The following is a 21252-nucleotide window of genomic DNA, read 5'->3' on the forward strand; positions in this document are numbered from 1 at the left end:
TCAAATACAATCAGAAGCAACTCAGAACGAAAGTAACCAAAGCCATACCCAAATGAGAAAAGGTGGTTACTACCACAAATTTGCTAGCAGAGGATCAACTCATCAAGCACCATGAAGAACTACAGTAAAACTGAAAAACAGAAGGAAAATGACAACTCTCCAGAAACCAAACCTGAACTCACAGAAGATTACAATCTAACTGACAGAGAATTCAAAATAGCTGTCATAAAGAAACTCAACAAGTTACAAGAAAACTCAGAAAGACAGTTCAATGAGCTCAGGAATAAAATTAATGAACAGAAGGAATACTTTACCAAAGAGATTGAAGCTCTAAAAGAAAATCCAAACAGAAATTCTGGATATGAAGAACACAGTTAATGAGATAAAAATAACGTAGAAAGCATTAAAAAGAAAGCAGACCTTCTGGAGGAGAGAATTAGTGAGCTCAAAACAGAAACATAGGGGGCCAGCCCGGTGGTGCAGCAGTTATGTTTGCATGCTCCACTCCAGTGGCCCAGGGTTCACTGGTTTGGATCCCAGGCATGGACCCACGCACTGCTTATCAAGCCATGCTGTGGTAGGAGTCCCACATATAAAATAGAGGAAGACAGGCACAGATGTTAACTCAGGGCCAATCCCCCACAGCAAAAAGAGGAGGATTGGCAGTGGATGTTAACTCAGGGCTAACCTTCCTCAAAAAAGTAAAAAATAGAAACACAGAAATGATTCAGGTGGAGGAAGAGAGACAACTAAAATTTTTTTTAAATGAAGAAATTCTTCAAGAAATATCCAACTCAATTAGGAAAAGTAACATAAGGATTATAGGTATCCCAGAGAGAGAAGAGAGGGAGAAGGGAGCAGAGAGCTTATTGAAAGAAAGAATAGCTGAGAACTTCCCAAACCTGGAGAAGAAACTAGACATGAATGTACATGAAGCTAGCAGAACTCCTAATTACATCAATGCAAAAAGGCCTTCTCCAAGGTATATAATATTAAAACTGTCAAAAGTCAATGACAAAGAAAAAGTATTGTGGCAGCAAGAGAGAAGAAAATAACGTAGAAAGGAACCTCTATCAGACTTTCAGTGGAATTCTCAGCAGAAAACCTACATGCTAGGAAAGAGTGGAATGATGTATTGAAAATACTGAATGAGAAAAATTATCAACCAAGAACACTATTCAGTGAAATTATCCTTCAGATACGATGGATAAATTAAAGCTTTCCCAGACAAACAAAAGCTCAGGGAGTTCATCACCATTAGACCTGCCTGACAAGAAATGATGAAGGATCCCTCCTACCTGAAACAAAAAGGCAAATGTTTACAAAGCTTTGAGCAAGGAGATAAATAGATAGACAGTCATAAAATTGGAGCCCTATATCAGAACAGATTAGCAAACTATTATAACCTGAAGGATAAAGGGAAAGAAAGCATAAAAAATAACTATGAACACTTGAATTGGGTCACAAACTCACAATGCAAAAAAGAATAATTTATGACAATAAAAAATAGGAGTGGAAGACAAAAGAGATGGAACCTGCATAGACTAATGGAGATAAGAGGCTATCAGAAAAAGGACTATCTCATCTATGAGATCTTTTATACAAACCTCATGGTAACCACAAAACATAAAATCAGAGCAGAGTCACAAATCATAAATAAAGAGAAAACTGAGAAAACCATCAAATAAAACCACCCAAGTGAAACGGCAGACAGAAATATAAGAAAAAAGAAACAATGGAAATATAGAAAAACCAGAAAACAAAAGATAAAATGGCAGTATTAAGCCCTCATGCCAATAATCACTCTAAATGTAAATAGATTGAATTCACCAATCAAAAGACACAGAGTGGATGGACGGATTAAAAAACAAGAAACAATATGCTGCCTCTGGGAAATGCACCTCAACTCTTTTTTCTTTTTGAGGAAGATTAGCCCTGAGCTAACTACTGCCAATCCTCCTCTTTTTCCTGAGGAGGACTGGCCCTGAGCTAACATCTGTGCCCATCTTCCTCTACTTTATATGTGGGACGCCTACCACAGCATGGCTTTTTGCCAAGCGGTGCCATGTCCGCATCCAGGATCTGAACCGGCGAACCCCAGGCCACCGAGAAGTGGAACATGTGACCTTAACCACTGCGCCACTGGGCCAGCCCGACATCTCAACTCTTAAGACAAACATAGGCTCAGAGTGAAGGGATGAAAGATGATACTCCAAGTAAATGACAAGCAAAAGAAAGCAGGTGTAGTCCTACATATATCAGGCAAAGCAGACTTCGAGATAAAAAGATAACAAGAGACAAAGATGGGCAGTATGTAATGATAAAAGGGATATTCCAACAAGAAGACATAACACTTATGAATATATATGCACCTAATACAGGAGCAGCAAAGTACCTAAAGCAACTATTAAGACTTAATGGGAGAAATGGACAGCAACAAAATAATAGTAGGGCACCTTAACACCCCATTCACATCAATCGATAGATCATCCAGACAGAAAGTCAATAAGGAAACAGGAGCCTTAAATGAAACACTAGATCAGGTGGACTTAATAGATATATAGAGAACGTTCTATTGAAAAACAGCAGAATACACATTCTTCTCAAGTGCACATGGAACATTCTCAAAGACAGACCATATGTTGGGAAACAAAACAAGCCTCAATGAATTTAAGAAGATTGAAATAATATGAAGCATCTTTTTTGACCAAAATGCTATGAAACTAGAAATCAACTACAAGAAAAAACCTTGGAAAGTCAGTAATATTTGGAGATTAAACAACATGCTACTGAACAACAATTGGATCAATGAAGAAATCAAAGGAGAAATCAAAAAATACCTGGAGACAAATGAAAATGAAAACAACATACCAAAACATATGGAATGCAGAAAAAGGAGTCCTAAGAGGGAAATTCATGGCAATACAGGCTCACCTCAACAAACAAGAAAAATCTCAAATAAACAAGCTTATAATATGTGTAAAAGAAATAGAAAAAGAAGAACAAACAAAGCCCAAAGTCAGTAGAAGGTAGGAAATCATAAAAATCTGAGCAGAAATAAACTGAATAGAGACTAAAAAGAAATAGAAAGGATCAATGAAACTAAGAACTGGTTCTTGGAGAAGATAAACAAAATTGGTAAACCCTTAGATGCACTAAGCAAAAAAAGAGAGAAGATTCAAATAAGTAAAATCAGAAATGAAAGAGGAGAAATTACAGTGAACATCACAGAAATACAAAGGATTATAAGAGAATACTATGAAAAGCTAGACGCTAACAAACTGGATAACCCAGAGAAAATGGATAAATTCTTAGAATCATACAACCTCCTAAAACTGAATCAAGAAGAAACAGAGAATCTGAATAGACCAATCACAGGTACAGAGACTGAAACAGTAATCAACAACCTCCCAAAAAAGAAAAGTCCAGGACCAGATGACTTCTCTGATGAATTCTACCAAAGATTCAAAGAAGATTTAGTTCCTATACTTCCCAAACTATCTCAAAATATTGAAGAGGATGAGGCACTTCCTAACTCATTTTAAAAGGCCAACATTACCCTAATACCAACCAGACAAGGACAACACAAACAAGGAAAATTACAGGCCAATACTACTGATGAACATCAATGCAAAAATCCTCAACAAAATATTAGCAAATCAAATACAACAATACATTAAAAGAATCATACACCATGATCAAGTGGGATTTATTCCAGGGATGCAGGGATGGTTCAACATCCACAAATCCATCAATGTGATAAACCACATTAACAAAATGAAGAATAAAAATCATATGATCATCTCAATAGATGCAGAGAAAGTATACAACAAGATGCAACATTCATTCATGATAAAAACTCTCAATAAAATGGGTATACAAGGAAAGTACCTCAACATAATAAAGGCCATATATGACAAACCCACAGCCAACATCATACTCAATGAGGAAAACTGAAAGCTATTCCTCTAAGAACAGGAACAAGATAAGGATGCCCACTCTCACCACTCTTCTTCACCATAGTACTGTAAGTTTTAGTCAGAGAAATTAGGCAAGAAAAAGAAATAAAAGGGATCCAAATTGGAAAGGAACAAGTAAAACTCTATTTGCAAATGACATGATTCTATATATAGAATACCCTAAAGAATCCACCAAAAAACTAATAGAAATAATCAACAACTACAGTAAAGTTGCAAGGTATAAAATCAACTTACAAAAATCAGTTGCATTTCTATACACTAAAAACGAAATAGCAGAAAGAGAAGTCAAGAATACAATCCCATTTACAGTTGCAACAAAAAAATAAAATACCCAGGAATAAATTTAACCAAGGAGGTGAAAGACCTATACACTGAAAACTGTAAGACATTATTGAAAGAAATCAATGAAGACATAAAGAAATGGAAAGATATTCCATGCTTTATGGATTGGAAGAATAAACATAGTTAAAATGTCAATATTACTTAAAGCAATCTATAGATTCAATGCAATCTCAATTAGAATCCCAAAGACATTCTTCATGGAAATAGAGCAAAGAATCCTAAAATTTATATGGAACAACAAAAGACCCCGAATAGCCAAAGCAATCCTGAGAAAAAAGAACAATGTTGGAGGTATCACACTCCCTGAATTCAAAATATATTACAAAGCTATAGTAATCAAAACAGCATGATACTGGCAGAAAAACAGAAACGGGTCAATGGAACAGAATTGAGCGCCCAGAAATAAAACCACACATCTAGGGACAGCCAATCTTTGACAAAGGAGCTAAGAACATACAACGGAGAAAGGAAAGTGTCTTCAATAAATGGTGTTGGGAAAACCGGACAGCCACTTGCAAAAGGATGAAAGTAGACCATTATCTTACACCATACACAAAAATTAAGTAAAAATGGATTAAAGACTTGAATGTAAGATCTGAAACCATAAAAGTTTTAGAAGAAAATAGAGGCAGTACACTCTTTGACAATGCTCTTAGCAGCATCTTTTCAAATACCATGTCTATTCAGGCAAGGGAAATGAAAAAATAAACAAATGGGACTACATCAGACTAAAAAGTGTCTGCAGAGCAATGGAAAACATCAACAAAGAAAAAGACAACCCACCAATGGGAATAAAATATTTGCAAGTCATATATCCGACAAGGGATCATTTTCCAAAATATATAATGAACTCATACAACACAACAACAACAAAAATGAACAACCCAATCAAAAAATGGGCGGAGGGTATGAACAGACATTTTTCCAAAGAACATATACAGATGGACAACAAGCACATGAAAAGATGTTCAACATCACCAATCATCAGGGAAATGCAAATCAAAACTACAATAAGATACCACCTTACATCTGTCAAAATGGCTGTAATTACCAAGACAAAAAATAGCAAATGTTGGAGAGGATATGGAGAAACAGGAACCCTCATACACTGCTGGTGGGAATGCCAACTGGTGGAACCACCAGGGAAAACAATATGGAGATTTCTCAAAAAATTAAAAATAGAACTGCCATATGACCCTGCTATCCTACTACTGAGTATTTATCCGAAGAACATGAAATCAACAATTAAAAGAGATTTATGCACCCCTATGTTCATTGTAGCATTATTCACAATAGTCAAGATGTAGAAGCAGCCCCAAGTGCCCATCAACTGATGAATGGGTAAAGAAGATGTGGTAGGGCCGGCCTGGTGGCACAGTGGTTAAGTTCGCACGTTCAGCTTCTCAGCAGCCCAGGGTTCCCTGGTTTGGATCCTGGGTGTGGACATGGCACTGCTCGGCAAAAGCCATGCTGTGGTAGGCGTCCCACATATAAAGTAGAGGAAGATTGGCATGGATGTTAGCTCAGGGCCAGTCTTCCTCAGCAAAAAGAGGAGGAGTTAGCTCAGGGCTAATCTTCCTCAAAAAAAACAAAAAGATGTGGTATATATATACAATGGAATACTACTCAGCCATAAAAAAGACAAAATCGTCCCATGTGCAACCACATGGATGGACCTTGAGGGTATGATGTAAGTGAAATAAGCCAGACAGAGAAAGACAAACACCCTGTGATTTCACTCACATGTGGAAGATAAACACTTGGACAAAGAGAACAGACTGGTGGTTACCAGAGGGGAAGGGGGTCAGGAAGGGCAAAAGGGGTAAAGGGGCACTTATGGATGGTGACGGATAAAAACTAGACTATTGGTGGTGAATGTGATGCAGTCTATACAGAAATTGATAAATAATAATGTAGATCTGAAATTACACAATGTTATAAACCATTATGACCTCAAAAATAAATTTTAAAAATGAAAATGAACAGAGCCTCAGTCCCTTGTGATACAATATCAAAAACCGTGATACACGTTTAATTGGAACAGTGCACTCAATGATAGAAAAATATGCATGTGTTCAAGCGCACAGAGAACATTTACCTTGATAGAGGATATTCTCTTCCATAAAATGTCAACAGATTTTAAAAAACTGAAATCATAAGAAATACGTTCTTTGACAACAACAAAAGCAGAACTTAATTCTAAATGCCTATATTATAAAAGAACAATCTCAAGTAACCTAACCTTCCCTAACAAACCAGAAAATTAAGAGGAAAATAAACTGCAAGCAAGTAGAAGGAAGGGAATAATAAACGTAGAAGCAGAAATCAATGAAATAGAAAACAGAATATAGAGAGAAATCAATGAAACCAAAAGGTGGTTCTTTGAGAAGATCAACAAAATTGATAACTCTCTAGCCAGACTTATCAAGAAAAAAAGCGAGAAGACATACATTACCAATATCAGGAACAACGGAAGTAGCATCACTGCAGATTCTGCAGACAGTAAAAGGGATAATAAAGGAATATTATGAGCAACTCTTTAGACTTCTGTATCTGATGCTGGGTGAGGGATAGGAGGACATGACCTTAGGCAGGATACAGCCCCCATAATATGCGACCCAAGCTTCCCTAATGAGGCCACATCAAGCGTTTACAAAGTACCGTCTTCGGACTGCTTAACTTCCCAAGACCTGAAGATCTCCAGCCCTTCCATCTGGAGTTAACATGTTCTCCTTCCTCGTAATGTTCATTCAATGGTGGTTGTTTATTTTGTTATTGAGCATTTACTATGCAAAGGGTCTGCCTTAGCCCCTCTGGATATGCCCCGCCCCAAGCCTGATCGTGTCTGGGAACCCCCTTCTTGGGCCCCCGCAGCCATCTTTCCCAGCATTCCTGCGGAACCCCGGTGCCTAGCGACTTCAAATCACACCTCATAATGCCGCTGGTCGGGAAGAGGAGGGACTAGACTCTGCAGCCATTATCCTCGAGGCTGGAGGTTTGCGAGGTGCGCATGGGGTCGTTTGCGTCCAAGGCTGCCCTCGGGGCGACCACCGATGAGCTCGCGGAACCAGAGCCGAAACACCTAGCCGGTGAGTAGGAGGCTTGGCGCAGGTGGCCCACGCAGCCAGCGAGGTCTAACTGCCTCTGATGGCTGCCGCCTGCTCCTCTCCCTGGTCCTTGACCCTGCAGGAGTGGGGAGATTGAATTCTCCCTCTAGCAATCTTTGATTGAGCCCAAAAGAGAACCACAAGCCTTTTTAACTCCAAACTCCAAACTATTTGCAAGTTATTCAAATAACTCAGGACGCGAGAGGTGGTAGAATAACATTCAACTCAAGCTTCTGAGAAGGATCTCAATTCTAAAGCCCGCCCCTGCCTCCATATAAATCATGGTATGCAGCGAGTCTTTTGAAATAAAGGAAGGAAAAGTCTATGGAGCAAATCTTCCCATAGATAGTCCTTACCTAAGCTCCGTGAATATGCTTTAGAGTGTCCATGGCAACCTTTTTTATGCGCCTCTGTGTTTCCGGGGGAAAGAATTTTGATTCTTGAAGTTATCTGTCGCTCAGACAGAATTGACTCCCAGCCTAGCCTCAGTTCCTATTGTTTGAGTTCATACTGAGCAGTGACTTCATAAACAGTATGTGCTATTGGCAATATACATAAATCCTACTGCTTTTGAAACCTTCATAGCTGTCTTACTCTTTCCATCACCTCTTTCGTATTTTGCCTAAAAACTATCCATTGACTTAATATATATTTGCCCTCTGAAGTTTTCTCTTATCATCATGATAATGTACATGTATTACAACAATTAACAGTTCACTAAGTTAAACAGATTAATTTCCTTTATATATATATATATATATACACACATATGTATATTTAAGTTTGGTAAACATTCTAGGCAGGCTCCATAGTAGATTCTGGGGCAATATATATTATCCAGCCATGGATGGTTATGTAATATGTCCAGAACTGGCTTCTCAAGACTTAAAGGATGAGCAGTAGTTATCTATGTGGAAGATGCATGGAACAGAAAAGGGACGCTTGAGTCAGTACCATGATAGCCCAAAGGTTCAGTCCAAAGGCTGAAATCATGGGAAAGCAGAAACAAAAAAAAATTTGCAGAGGAAACTTTACAGAAAGAGAAATGAAGCAGACTTAGAGATAAAAAATATGAGAAAATCACATTCTTCATAACCTTAAACATGGCACAGCAACTGGCATACATTAGGCGTTGAAACCAAGTATATATATGACAAATAAAAATGGCAAGCAATAGGATATATTGGAGTATACGAGGAAGCCATTTTGTATAAACCTAATTCGGCCTGACTTTGTTTTTTCCAAGAGGGCCTGACTGTGGCTGTTGAGCACACATTGTATATCTGCTTAGACACTTCCTATGGCCAGAACAAAGGCCCTTGAGATAAAGGTGCAACTTCCCCCTACATTGGCATTTCCTTAGGGATAAGCATCTTTCCTTAGGCTAGGAACTGATTGCTGCACTCACCTTTGACCACCCAGCTCACCTGTGACCACCCAGCTCCACACAACAGACTGCCACCCTGCTGCGTTCACTGAGACAGAAGACCTACCTGCTGTTTCCATCAATCGCTGTGCCGACAGAGCAGTCTCGCGACTATTGTAAAAGGGACATTTCAATCCTATGTGAAACATCCTCTCTGGGGCTATATCACCACTCTGTACACCCCACTTCTTTGGTGCCCTTTCTTCCTTTGGGAAGAAAGGCCCCGGGCCATGGTCCTCAGATTTCCGCTCAGAATAAACTCTCCCAAATTTTCATTTATAGATTGGTGATGGATTATTTTCGTCGACATATATTTATTGAAGAAATGAATCTGGGTCAACAGTTAGGGTCAGCCTATAGCTCCAGTGCACTAGCATATTTGTTAAGCACCTTCCTCAGTACCTATCCTAGTGCTATGCATATGAAGATGCTGATTAATGAATAAGTGCTAGATATGAAGTTGTTTTATAATGGTCTATAGATAGTTTTGAAAGCAAAGAGGGTTTTAAACTAATAAACAGTAGAGAATCATTGCATGTTTTTGAATGGGAAAATGAAACAATGAAAGTTAGCTTTTGAGGGGCTGTGTGAAGTAAATTGATGAATGGTTGTAACCCTGAGGCAGGAAATTGGGAAGCTGTCGCAATAAACCAGGTACAAGGCTATGGGGAAGTGGACTGAAGAAAAAGCAATAAGGGGTTAAAGGATACAAACGAAAGGATCAGACGTTGGGTGATACTACAAGGAAAGCTCCTGACTAAACCTTTATGGAATGACTGTTTTCTTGAGAGAGGCAGTGTGACATAATGGTTAATATCTTGGTCTCCAGGCTCAAACAAATCTGAATTCAATTTCCAGCCCTGCTGCTTAACTATTCTTTTGACCTTGGGTATGTTACTTACCTTCTTGAGCCCTATTCATTCATTTAAGAAGTATTTACCATAACCTGTTATGTGCCAACAACTGTGTTGGGTCTTGGGGAGACAGTGGTGACCAAAATGGACACAGTCCCTGTCCTCATCAAGTATACAGAACAATAAGGTAGACAGGCAGTAAATATCATGTAACCTATATCAGTACATTTGTAATATTTGTAATGAAGAAAATGTTTTGGATTATTCCCTTTGTCATTTCTCTGAGATTTGATTGCATCTGTATTTAAGTTACCAATTTTGGTTTTGAAAATTATTTCTCAGTCTGTATTTTAACTCTTGTCATTGTCTCTAATTTAGATCTAATACAGTACATAAATGAAACAAATATGAGTGTTGAACATCTGGCTGATGTTCTTTCTGAGAAAACTCGGAGCAGCAGCTGGGTGGTGGTGTTCAAAGCCCTGGTTACTGTGCATCACCTTATGGTGCATGGAAATGAGGTGAGCATGGGTTGTATTCAAATTTCCTTCCTTTTAGTACAAAACACTGTGAGTGCAATTGCAAAATGTTCTTGGTTTGTTAAGGGCTTCCTACCTTTTACTTTCATTAGTGACAAGTGGGAGAAGTGAATAGCAGTAGGTATTAAAAAACAGATTTTTCCATTTTTATTTATGGATATATCTTTGCAGTCAGTATTTGAGGTATACTGTTTTAACCACTGGGTAATAAAGTGGATAATAGGGTGGATATTTCTCAATTATTTAGATGGTTTAGACCAAAACAAGAAAACCCTCAAAAATGTGTTGATGCATGAATAAATAAATAAAATAAAGCAGTTTGCAAGTCAAAGGGCCTACAGTGGTTGTGTCTGTACTGAACATGTACAGACTTTTTCTTGTCATTATTCCCTAAACAACACAGTATAACAGCTATTTCCATAGCATTTACATTGCATTAGGCATTATAAGTAATCTAGAGATGATTTAAAGTATATAAGAGGATGTGTGCAGGTTAAATGCAAACACTATGCTATTTTATATAAGGATCTTGAGCATCTGTGGATTTTCGTATCCATGGCGGGGGGGTGTCCTGGAACCAATCCCCCATGGATACCAAGGGACAACTGTAATTAATTCTGCAATTAGTTAAAACTTCTCAAAATCAAAAAGGGGGAAATGGCACCATAGAAAGTCTTGGGGGAAAAGAATGTGTATTCACATGAGCTTTAATGTGTACCCCCTTGTTTATTTGGGGGTATATATACAGAGGAGAGCTGACAACACTGCAGATCCTTCTGCTGGGTAGCCCAGGATATGCTCATGCTCACCTTACTCAGCCCTCCTGAAATAGAAACTGTGTGATAGAACTATGTTAAATATGCATTCACAATGACAAAATCATTAATACACTCTTTTTGTGGACAGAAACTAATTTTAGAATTTGGCACATTTGTTTGACAGCGTTTTATCCAACATCTTGCATCTAGAAACTCTTTGTTTACTTTACACAACTTTCTGGATAAAAGTGTCGTGGAAGGTAAGACGATTCGTTGATGGAAGTATTTCTATGTGGCAAGGAGGGAAAAGTTCTGAAAACCACGTTTGGTTAAAAAATGGTTCTAAATTATGAAGGGTGTGGTGTGTTGTACATTTTACAATGGTAAATAATTTCTAAATTCATTGATACAACACATATTTGGGTGCTTACTAAGAATAACAGAATATGTGCTGGAGATAGAGGAAATTGAAATCTCCGGGTATTTACTCAATGAGGCCTTCCTTGTTCAGTCTACCAAAAATTGTGGCATACCCCTGTGCCCCTTCTGTGCTTGAGTTTCAGTCTTTCCACTTCTCTCCGACTAACCATCTCTGTGTTTTTCTTTTCTTTTGCTTGTCTATCAATCCCCATGGGAATGGCAGTTCCACAAGGGTAGGGACTTTTGCCTGTTTTGTTCACTGCTCATAGTAGGCACTCGACAATTGTTGAATGAATAAATAAATTGAGTAAATAATCAAGGTGCATTTGGAGGTTGAATAGTGAGGAGTTGAGTTTCCATCATGGCCTTTCTTTCTCCATTTTGTCTATGAAGTAGGGAACAAAGTTATCTGCTGTGTGGAGGCAGGGTGGGGGAGGGATGGTGACAATGGAATGAGGTGTTTCAGGAAAATGCTAAGAATTTACAATAGTTTCTGTCGAAATGTGAAAGAAACTGATAAAGTTCAATGATTTCCTTATTCAGGAGTGTCACTATCAACACTGCATCATGAGGTGATATCAAGGCTTTGAGGAAATAAAAAAATAATCTTTAACAGAAAGTTTGAGGAATGTTGGACTAGATGATAAATAAAGGCCATTCTAGCTTTTGTGCTTCAAAGATGTTATTGACATATATATATATATATATACGTATATTATTGAATCTATTATTGAATATATATATATTGACATATATAGGTGAATGTGGAATGATAAGTCTTTGCATTTAGTGACATATATCGTAAATGGTTAATATTGGTTAATTAGGAAAAAATAAAAATGTTTCATTTTTAGGCTATACTATGTCAACCTTCATCAGACGATATAGCAGATACTTGAATGAAAAGTCGCTCGCATGTAGACTGATCGCATCTGACATCACCAAAACCAAGAGAGGGTCAGTAATTATCATTAGTTTGTAAGCAAGAAATACTGAAATACATATGTACTCTGATATGTAGTTTGTCAAAAACACAGCTTTATTTCGAGACGCTGATGTCACGCTGCTTCTCAAACTCTTAATTATTGATGTTATGCATTTGTTATCTTTTGTAGGACGAATGGTATGATGAGAACTATGAATACTAAAGAGCTGCTAAACACACTTCCAGTTATTCAAATTCAGTTTGATGCTCTTCTTAATTTTAATGTAAGAGCTTTATAAATCCTTTTTTAAAATATTGGTATATGGCATTGTTTAACTGTAAGTGGGAGAAGGAATTATTTTAAACTGTAGTGGTAATTGATTACTCTTTTATTTAATTTCTAGGCAAATTCAGACGAACTAACTAATGGTATAATACATGCCGCTTTCATGCTCCTCTTTAAGGATTCTCTTCGTCTCTTTGCAGCCTATAATGAGGGGATCCTTAATCTGCTAGGTAGGCTAAAGAATAAACATTGCTTTTTAAAAAATACACTGGTAAAAATAATTTATTTGTAAAAATCTTTTATCTCTACATTTAAACTCGTATTTGTTCTAGGTTCAAAATAGAAGATCTTTGCAGGGTCATATATATTTTTAAATAATGAGACGTTATATTGCTTTTTTGGTTAAAAATTGTTTCGGTAATTAGCCACAGAACTTTTTAGTTTTCATATAAGTTTTATATTTATGGGAAACTTACCAGGGAATCAACATGGGTTGCCATATTTATACATTACACATTAAGGCTCACTCCACCAAAGTCAAATAATACAGTTCTGACTTTCCTAACAAGATAGGGCCTATAACATAAGTAAGTATTATTGCTGATATACAGGCATATATTTCTTAGGCTTTTCAGGAAATTTCTGTCATCATTTAGCCCTAATGAATGACTTATTTCATAGGAAGGGTTCTCCAAACTTCACTAATGAGAAGTTGAGGTTTTTCTTATACTGAAGGGGTACCTAGTACATTTGTAACATTATAAAAGAGTGGGAGACACAGCCCCTTCCCTTAGAGAGGTTCAGACTTGATGTTAATCAAAAAGATTACAGACTAGAAGTTGTAGAAATTAAACTAAACTCTCTATGTATGCTATTAAATTCTATATATATTCCCAGCACCAGTGTTTGGCATGTTACTCCCGGAGCAGTATTCTTGCTTGTTAAAACAAAAAAATAGCTGGATTAAAACTGTAATTGTTTTGAACAAGTTAAAATCATATCCAGAATCAGCTTAAAAGAGAATCATCAGAATGGAGTGGAACTTGAAAATTGCTAAGATATTGGCTCCTTCATGGTAATTTTTTTTCTATTTATAGACAAGTATTTTGACATGAGGAAGAACCAGTGCAAGGAAAGTTTGGATATTTACATCAAATTCCTTGAAAGAATGACCAAATTGGCACGGTTTCTGAAAGTTGCAGAGGTACAAAAGTCCATTTCTATCCAAGGCTTTCTGCTGTTTTCTGTATTAGTTTAGTATCCAGTATAACTATATCTCCCCCCCCCCCGCCCCGTACCACACAAACACACAGAAATTGGTAGTAGTTTTAACTATTTTGTAGACAGTAAAACTAAAAACTAAAATTAGGTACTTCAAATGTACCATCCAATGCACTTGTGCTCAAAAGCAATCTTACAAGGATTTCTGTTTGTAGCCATGAGGATAACCTATACCAAGCTTACTTTCCCACCAGAAATGACTCTAAAACCAGGCCAAAATATATATGACTTAAGTCTTTTCAGTCAGTGGACAACAGGTAGAACAGGTCTGTGATCAATAAGAGAGAGAAATGCGTGAGGCGAGCCCCACATTCACCCTGACTCTCAGAGGAACCCAAGCAGGACAAATACAAAGAGAACCACACCTGAGGCAAGCAATATTTGAACTTCTAAACACCAAAGGGAAAAAGACATATTAGCCACAGGAGAACAACAACATGAATAATAGCTGATTTCTAACTACTTGAAAAATTAGAACACGTTTGTGTGATATCAAAAATGTAGCTTAGCTCTTCTCAAACAGCAAAGACTCATTATCTGCCCAGTCTTCTCTTTTATAGTTTTAGCCTTATGACAAATATAAGTTTGTACTTAACTGTCCATGGCATACTTTAGCCTAACCTGTTTTTCTTGATCAGATAGGTCCCAGCCCAGCAAAGCACTCATGCTTGTGGTCTCATACTTGCATTTCTTTGTTGCCCCTCCCTGCAGTAATGTGTACTTTTCCCCCCCTTTTTTTTGTGAATTTAGCAAGTTGGAATTGACCAGAACGACATTCCACATCTTACTCAGGTCAGTGTATCTCTCCTGTGTGTTTAAATGATGTTTTTGTCCTTATGTTTGTGTGTTTATTCTATTGGTCATCATCTGAGGTACCATCCTTTGCCATATACTCACATGTGTATTTTCATTTCCGCAGGAGTAAGATATGTGCACACACATACACACATAGACTTGTGTCTTCTGAACAGGTCTGTGAGCTGTTGGTCTTATAAAAGAGGCCATTCTCTGCTGAGTACTAAATGGTGACTCATAGTATAACAACTAGACCATGCTTTTTAAATGGAGAGAACTGATCAGTGGAAACAGTAGAGTATTTGGAATAATGAACATAGATTTGAGGCTGCCTTGTCCTCCTTTCAGGTGTATAATCTCAACCAATTCATTCCCATTCTCTGTGCCTTGTTTCTGCAACTGCAGTATGAGTGTAATACTGTTGTCTGTCTCATAGCAGTGTCATGAGAATCAGATGAACTCAGGCTTTTTTCTTCCCTGGAAGCTGGTCATCAGGAACCCCTTACATGGCCATGGGTGTGATGTGAGGTAGAGGAGCTCATGCAGTCTGCCTGTGCCCTCTGGATTTGCCTGTGTTCCATCCCAGACGTACCATAGGGCTGGAGCAGCAGGGCTGCTGGCCAAGCCTGGACCTGCTACAGAGCTCTTTCCTGCTCTGGGCCCCAAACTGATGTGGCAGGCTTTTTGGTTGCCTCGAATATGGGCCAAAGCAGTTTTCCTTGGTGTGGGAACATGCTGTCTCTAGAACCCAAAGAGGCCTACCAGGTGTTGTGTTTCCTTTTTCATGGTGGGAGGTGCAAGATGCAATACTTTATCTTCCATTTTGGATGGGATTTCCTGGTAGACACCTGGCCGCTGGAGCCCTAAGAATTTTAATGATGTAGAAGGCTCCTGAATCTGTAGGGTTTATCTCCTACCCTCTGGAGAGTATGTAGCTTTCCAAGGTCTCTACTGTACTGGCCACTTCCTCCTCATCTGATCTAGTTAGCATGACATCATGGATATAAATGGATCAATGTAATTTTTCTGAGGGGTAACCAGATGGTCTAGACTTCTTCTGACCATATTATGACAGAGGGTTGAAAGAGTAAACACAGTCTAGGTCAAAACTGTTAATGTATAGTGTTGTCCATTCCATGTACCTACAAACTCTGATGCACACTTTTGATGGCAATGGAAAACGCAGCATTCACCAAACTGATAGCTGCATGCCATCTACCTGAGACTACGGTAATCCAACTCTACCAAAGAAAGTGTAGTAACCATGGCTGTAATTGTGTCACTACTTGATTGATTATGCTGTAGTTTGTCATTCTCCAGGGCCTGACTGGTTTGGGGGGCCATATTGGCAAATTACATGGATATATGATGGGGACCATCACTCTGCATCCTTTTTATCTTTAAGATCGGCATTAATTTCTGCCATCCTCCTGGGAGGCCATCTTGTTTTTTATTTACTGTTTTGCCTGGAGGGCGGGTGGCGGCTGTTTCAGAGGTGTGTCCCCACCGACAGTAGGGTGAAATAATGCATAGTTTTCAGAATGAGAAGTCAGATAACCAGACAAAGAGAAAATGAGAATATCTGGGTTAGCAGGGGAGAAGATGGGATTTCATTTCCCAGAGGCACTATAACCAATGGATTTCAGTCAACATTCATTCGCAAACACATGCTTAATCCCTACCAGGAGGAAGGAGCTGTAATGAATGAGACACAGTCCCAGTCCCTGAGTTCCTGAAAAAGATAGAACAAAGACTACAGAAACATGACTAAAATATCTGCCAAAATGTAGTCCTCTGATTTTTCTCCACATTGACCTCACTTCCTTGAGGGAGATGGTGGAGGTGGCAAGGGGTCCTTTGCTGAGAACCACAGCTTGGCCATTGTTCGGGTACTGATGAGTGTTAACTGACCTGGGCCTGGCATCTTGGCTTCAGCTTCCTTCAGTGTTCAGCGCCTGTGGCCAGAGCTCTAGGGAGACATCTGACAGGAGGAGCTGCAGGATGGAGGTCCATGTTTCCCATTGGGCCACTCTTTCTCCTCCTTATCTCAGCTCTGGTCCCCAGGACACCTGAATCAAAAACAAAGTAGATAGCTATGGGAGAGGCTGTGGAAGGCAGGTGAGAGTCTTTCTTGGTAAACTTTCATGCAGATCCCCCTTCCTTCCTCCATAAATCAACTCCTTTTACTGGAAGAGCTTTCTTATCAGTAGGCTAGCCATTGGCCCTCAGCCAGTACAGAAAGTCATTTGTCATGGCCTTGGGTTGGCAGAGCTGCTCCTGCGACGTGCTTTCTCGGGTGTCCTGGAAACTCTGGAATGGAGTGACGTGCAGGGCTCCATGGGAGGGGAGGAGGTTAAGGAGACGAGAATTAAGTCAGCCTCTGCTTTGCCCCACTCAGTCAGTCTCCTTGATAGAGGTCTCCTCCTAACAATGCACAGTTTCAAGGAGCGTTTACAACAGATCTGCTACTAGATCTCTCTGCTACTAGATCTCTCGAAGGGTGTTAAATCTTCCTCTGTGACTGTAGGTTGGCCAGTTTCTCCTTGTGCTTCCAACAGACTTGACTTTATGTGAATGGATGCTGGACTGTTAGGTGCAGACTCACCAAAACCCTTCTGTTTTCTTCAGCGGAAATCGCCCTCGTTTCCTTGGTTAATCTTTTCTGCCTTGATTTCGACATTGTCTGGGGCTCGCAGAGCCTCCTTCTGTGAGTAGCTATCTGGTGTGTCTATCCTTCTCCTTTCAACTATTCTGTGCAGTTCGTGTTGGGTGCCCAACTCCAGGAAACTCACGTAGCAGGGTCTGCTCTGTCTGCCACCAGATGCATTTTTAGTTTTCACTGCAATAGTTCAGACATCTCTGCGCCGCACTCCTCATCACAGCTCCAGGGGCACAAACTCGGGGAGGGGGGCACCTACCAGAGGGTTCCACCCTGATGTGCACCTGAATGCATTTTCCCACCTTCACCACAGCATTTCCGTGGTTTTTGTGGGTGGAGGGTAACTGTGTGCCCCACAAAAGACATCCTATGGCCTCACGTCTACCTTTTCATTGTAAAGCACCTTGGTGCATTTGAAGTTTTCCGTAGTCCTAAGCAGTGTTCTGCTAATCATGTCTGCTAACCCTGGGTGGCAGCGTTTCCACCAATTTGTAGCTGTCAGTGAATTGTCTGAAAGCAAATCAGATGAAAAAGAGTGTTTCCAACCAACATTGTTCAAGTAATGACAACGTTTGTTAATTTTAAATTTTATTTATTTTTTGTTAATTATTTTGTTATGTGTTTATTGAATGACTGACTGAATGAACCAGAAATACTCTGTCCCTTTGCCAAACGTGTGCATTTGCCCTGGTGACACTGGCAGTCCCCTGATCATTCTGGGGAGTCCCTCTACCCCTTCTTGCCCATCATGTATGCTTCAACCTTTGTGGTTCACCTTGGGCCCCGGACTTCCTGGTCTCCCCACTGCCAGTTCAGCAGCCATCTATGTCCATCTCTGCCACTACACCATCATCCTAGCTTAAACTTCCATTCTCTCTCTTTCCAACCAGTCTGCTGGTATATACTCTGCCCTCTGCTGTTTGTTTTATACAATGCAACCGGAATGCTGATCTGATAACTTGCAAAATACAAATCTGATAATTTCACCCCTCACTTAAAAGCCCTCCGATGGTCACCCAGTATTCTTAAGATAAAGTCCATACCGCCCAACATTGCCTTTAAGTCCTGCATTGTTGAATCCCTACCTACTCTCCAGTATCATCTCCCCGACAGTCCGCTTTTCTCTTTCTGCTATAGCAACGTAGACCATCTTTATTCTTGGTCCTTGCCTTTGTACATACTGTTCTCTTGCCTACAATGCTCATTCATCTCCTACTATCCTACTTATCTCCTGGACATCCTTTAGATCTCAGCTCAACTGCTACTTGCTTCTCTGACCTCCCTGACTTGGTCACATTCTCTGACTTAAAACACTATCTGTCATGTACCTCCCTGTCATAGTACTTTTCACAATTTTGATTTTACGTTTATTTGTGTAATTATTTGATATCGCTTCTCCCCTAGACCTGTAGACTGAAGCTTTCCAGGTCATAAAGCCTGTGACCAGGTTGTTTTTGCTTATGTGCCTAGTGTATAGTAGTTTATCAATAAACTTTTCTTTAGGAGTGATTGATTGAACCAGGAGAGAGATGGTAGGATATATAGAACCTTGGTGAGGAACCAACCTTATGTAAGAAGCCCACTTTTTCCATTTTTAATGGGAATAGAGAATGAAAAGATGCATCTCCATTCATTCAGCAAATATTAATTAAGCACTTACCATGTGCCAAGCACTTAAGATTCCTCAGTAAACAAAACAGACAAAATCTCTGTCTTCATGGAGACAGACAATAAACATACGGAGAAAGAAACCTATAATTGCAGTGAAGATAAGTGCTGCAAAGAAAAATAAAACATAGTGAGAGTAAAGAGACTGTTGGTATGTACTATTTTATGTAGGGTAGTAAGGAAATCCCCATTGAGGAGGTGACTTTTTAGCAGAGACCAGAAACCACGAATGAATTTGCTAATGAGGGAAATTCTCCATCCCTTTTTCTTTCTTTCTCTCTCTGTTTCCTTCTCTCCCCTCTTTCTCTTCTCCACTGGGCTTAAGGTGTTTAACTTAAATTTATTTAGGTCTGGTGACTCATGAAGGAGCTACAAATATTGAATGCTCTCAAGCCCAGTATCTTCTCCAAAGGGAGTAAATATTTTAACAGCCCTTTGATCATTCTAAGAGGCTTTTTTGTTGTTGTTTTTAAAAAGTGTACATAAAAGCATAGTTTGAAAATGTGATTTGATATCAAGATGCTACTTTTAATAATGAATTTGCTCATTGCCGTTATTTAGCTTTATGGCATTTACTATACAGGTGTCTTATTTTTTGTTTAAAACCTTTATATGATGTAGGAGAGTATGAATTTACTAAGAATATCAGAAAATAACCCTTTTATAATAACTATTTTTAGGCACCCCACAGTTTACTTGAAGCACTAAAACAGCATTTAGCTTCTTTGGAAGAGAAAAAGGACATTTTACCTCCTCACAGGTAAGTTAATAACTGTCTTAATATAGGTTAATTTTGTTTCCGTCTAAATAAGTTCCCTCATTTCAACAACATGAGAGTGACTATATAAATTATGGGCTTTGAATATGATACAATGCTGTGCAGTGATTTTTAATGATAATATGGAACTCCACACTCTTCACAAGGCTGATATGCTTCCTAAAGGACCATCTTTTATTACACTGAGTGATTCGCCAAGTCAGAGGTTGGGAGTGGAGTAACCCCCTCTTTTGAAGAGTTTGATTTCTTCCCTCAGGAGCTCCTCTAGTGAGAATAACTGTTATAAATGATTATTTAATGGTATGGCAAACTGTTTATCAACAAAATAGTGTGCATAGTAACATTTGAGACTTATCTGTGTGTGTGGGTATACACCCAGATAATACAAATGCATACATGCATGCACTCCTCTATATATGCATATACAGAAAAGATGAATAATATAAATTTCGAGGTATATCACTTCAAAATGTTCAGATTAGCTATTTCTGAATGGAAAAATTATGGTTGACTTCAATTTCTTTTGTACTTTTCAGTATTGTCCAAAATTTCTAGAAGCGTCATGTATTATTCATTCATTCCACTTTTTTATGTTATGTTGATTGTAATTCATTTATATTATCACCCTCTAATAGACAAAAAGTCTGTTGACTATTTCTTAATTATATCTTTATCACAGATAGTATATAGTTGGATGGATGGATTCATAGATGAATGAATTAAAGAAACCTAGGCTCAGCTGGGTAGGATATATGTGATTCTATTTATTCTCCAGTGTGCCTCATCCTTCTTGTGATCTCTTAAGTCTCCAGCATGCATTCATTCCCTCCGTCCCAAATAGTCCAGTTGTGAAATCTTCAGCAAGCAGAGCTTGGTTTGCAGGTAATGTAATTCTATTATATGATTCTATCAGTAATAATCGAGGACAGAATTAGTTTTTCATTCTTCTGCTGCTTAACCACCTACTACGTCTGCTGCCTCTTCCTGAAGCAGTCTTTGACCTAGAAATTTTATTTCTAGGAATTTATTCGACATATATATTCACAGTTGTGAAATGATGTACAAACAAGGATATCCATTGCAACACTGTAATTGCAAAATGACTATCAATAAGGACTTTGTTTTTATGTGCTGAAATGGAATGATCTCCCAGATGTATTGTTAAATGGAAAATGAGCTACCATCTTTGTTTTTAAAAACAGAAAAAAAAGAATACATATGTTTATATAATTTCTTAAAGAATGCTTCTGGAAGGATATATAAGAAATGAGTAAAATGTACTGCCTCCAGGAAGAACTTGGTGGTTCATGGAAAGGGATGGGTAGGAGAGTCATCACCATTTTGTAACTTTTGAATTTTGTACATGCAAATAACTGCTAATTGAAGATAAATTTTACAAAGAAACAGATACATACATACATACATACATACAGT

At 38.6% G+C, this 21252-nt stretch overlaps 1 protein-coding gene across 1 annotated transcript in view; it reads left to right on the plus strand.

Annotated features, from left to right (window-relative positions):
- Window positions 1–7211: 7211 nt before the first annotated feature.
- Window positions 7212–21252, plus strand: part of VBP1 (VHL binding protein 1) — a 67575-nt gene continuing 53534 nt past the window's right edge. Inside the window, exons 1-10 of the mRNA XM_070604654.1 lie at window positions 7212–7411; window positions 10088–10230; window positions 11191–11266; window positions 12281–12383; window positions 12542–12635; window positions 12756–12867; window positions 13735–13841; window positions 14669–14710; window positions 19721–19800; window positions 20594–20700. Coding sequence (XP_070460755.1) covers window positions 7333–7411; window positions 10088–10230; window positions 11191–11266; window positions 12281–12383; window positions 12542–12635; window positions 12756–12867; window positions 13735–13841; window positions 14669–14710; window positions 19721–19800; window positions 20594–20700 — 943 coding nt within the window. The 5' untranslated portion in view covers window positions 7212–7332. The remainder of the gene's footprint in view (window positions 7412–10087; window positions 10231–11190; window positions 11267–12280; window positions 12384–12541; window positions 12636–12755; window positions 12868–13734; window positions 13842–14668; window positions 14711–19720; window positions 19801–20593; window positions 20701–21252) is intronic.

The sequence above is a fragment of the Equus przewalskii genome, chromosome X (assembly GCF_037783145.1).
Source record: "Equus przewalskii isolate Varuska chromosome X, EquPr2, whole genome shotgun sequence".
Classification (NCBI taxonomy): domain Eukaryota; kingdom Metazoa; phylum Chordata; class Mammalia; order Perissodactyla; family Equidae; genus Equus; species Equus przewalskii.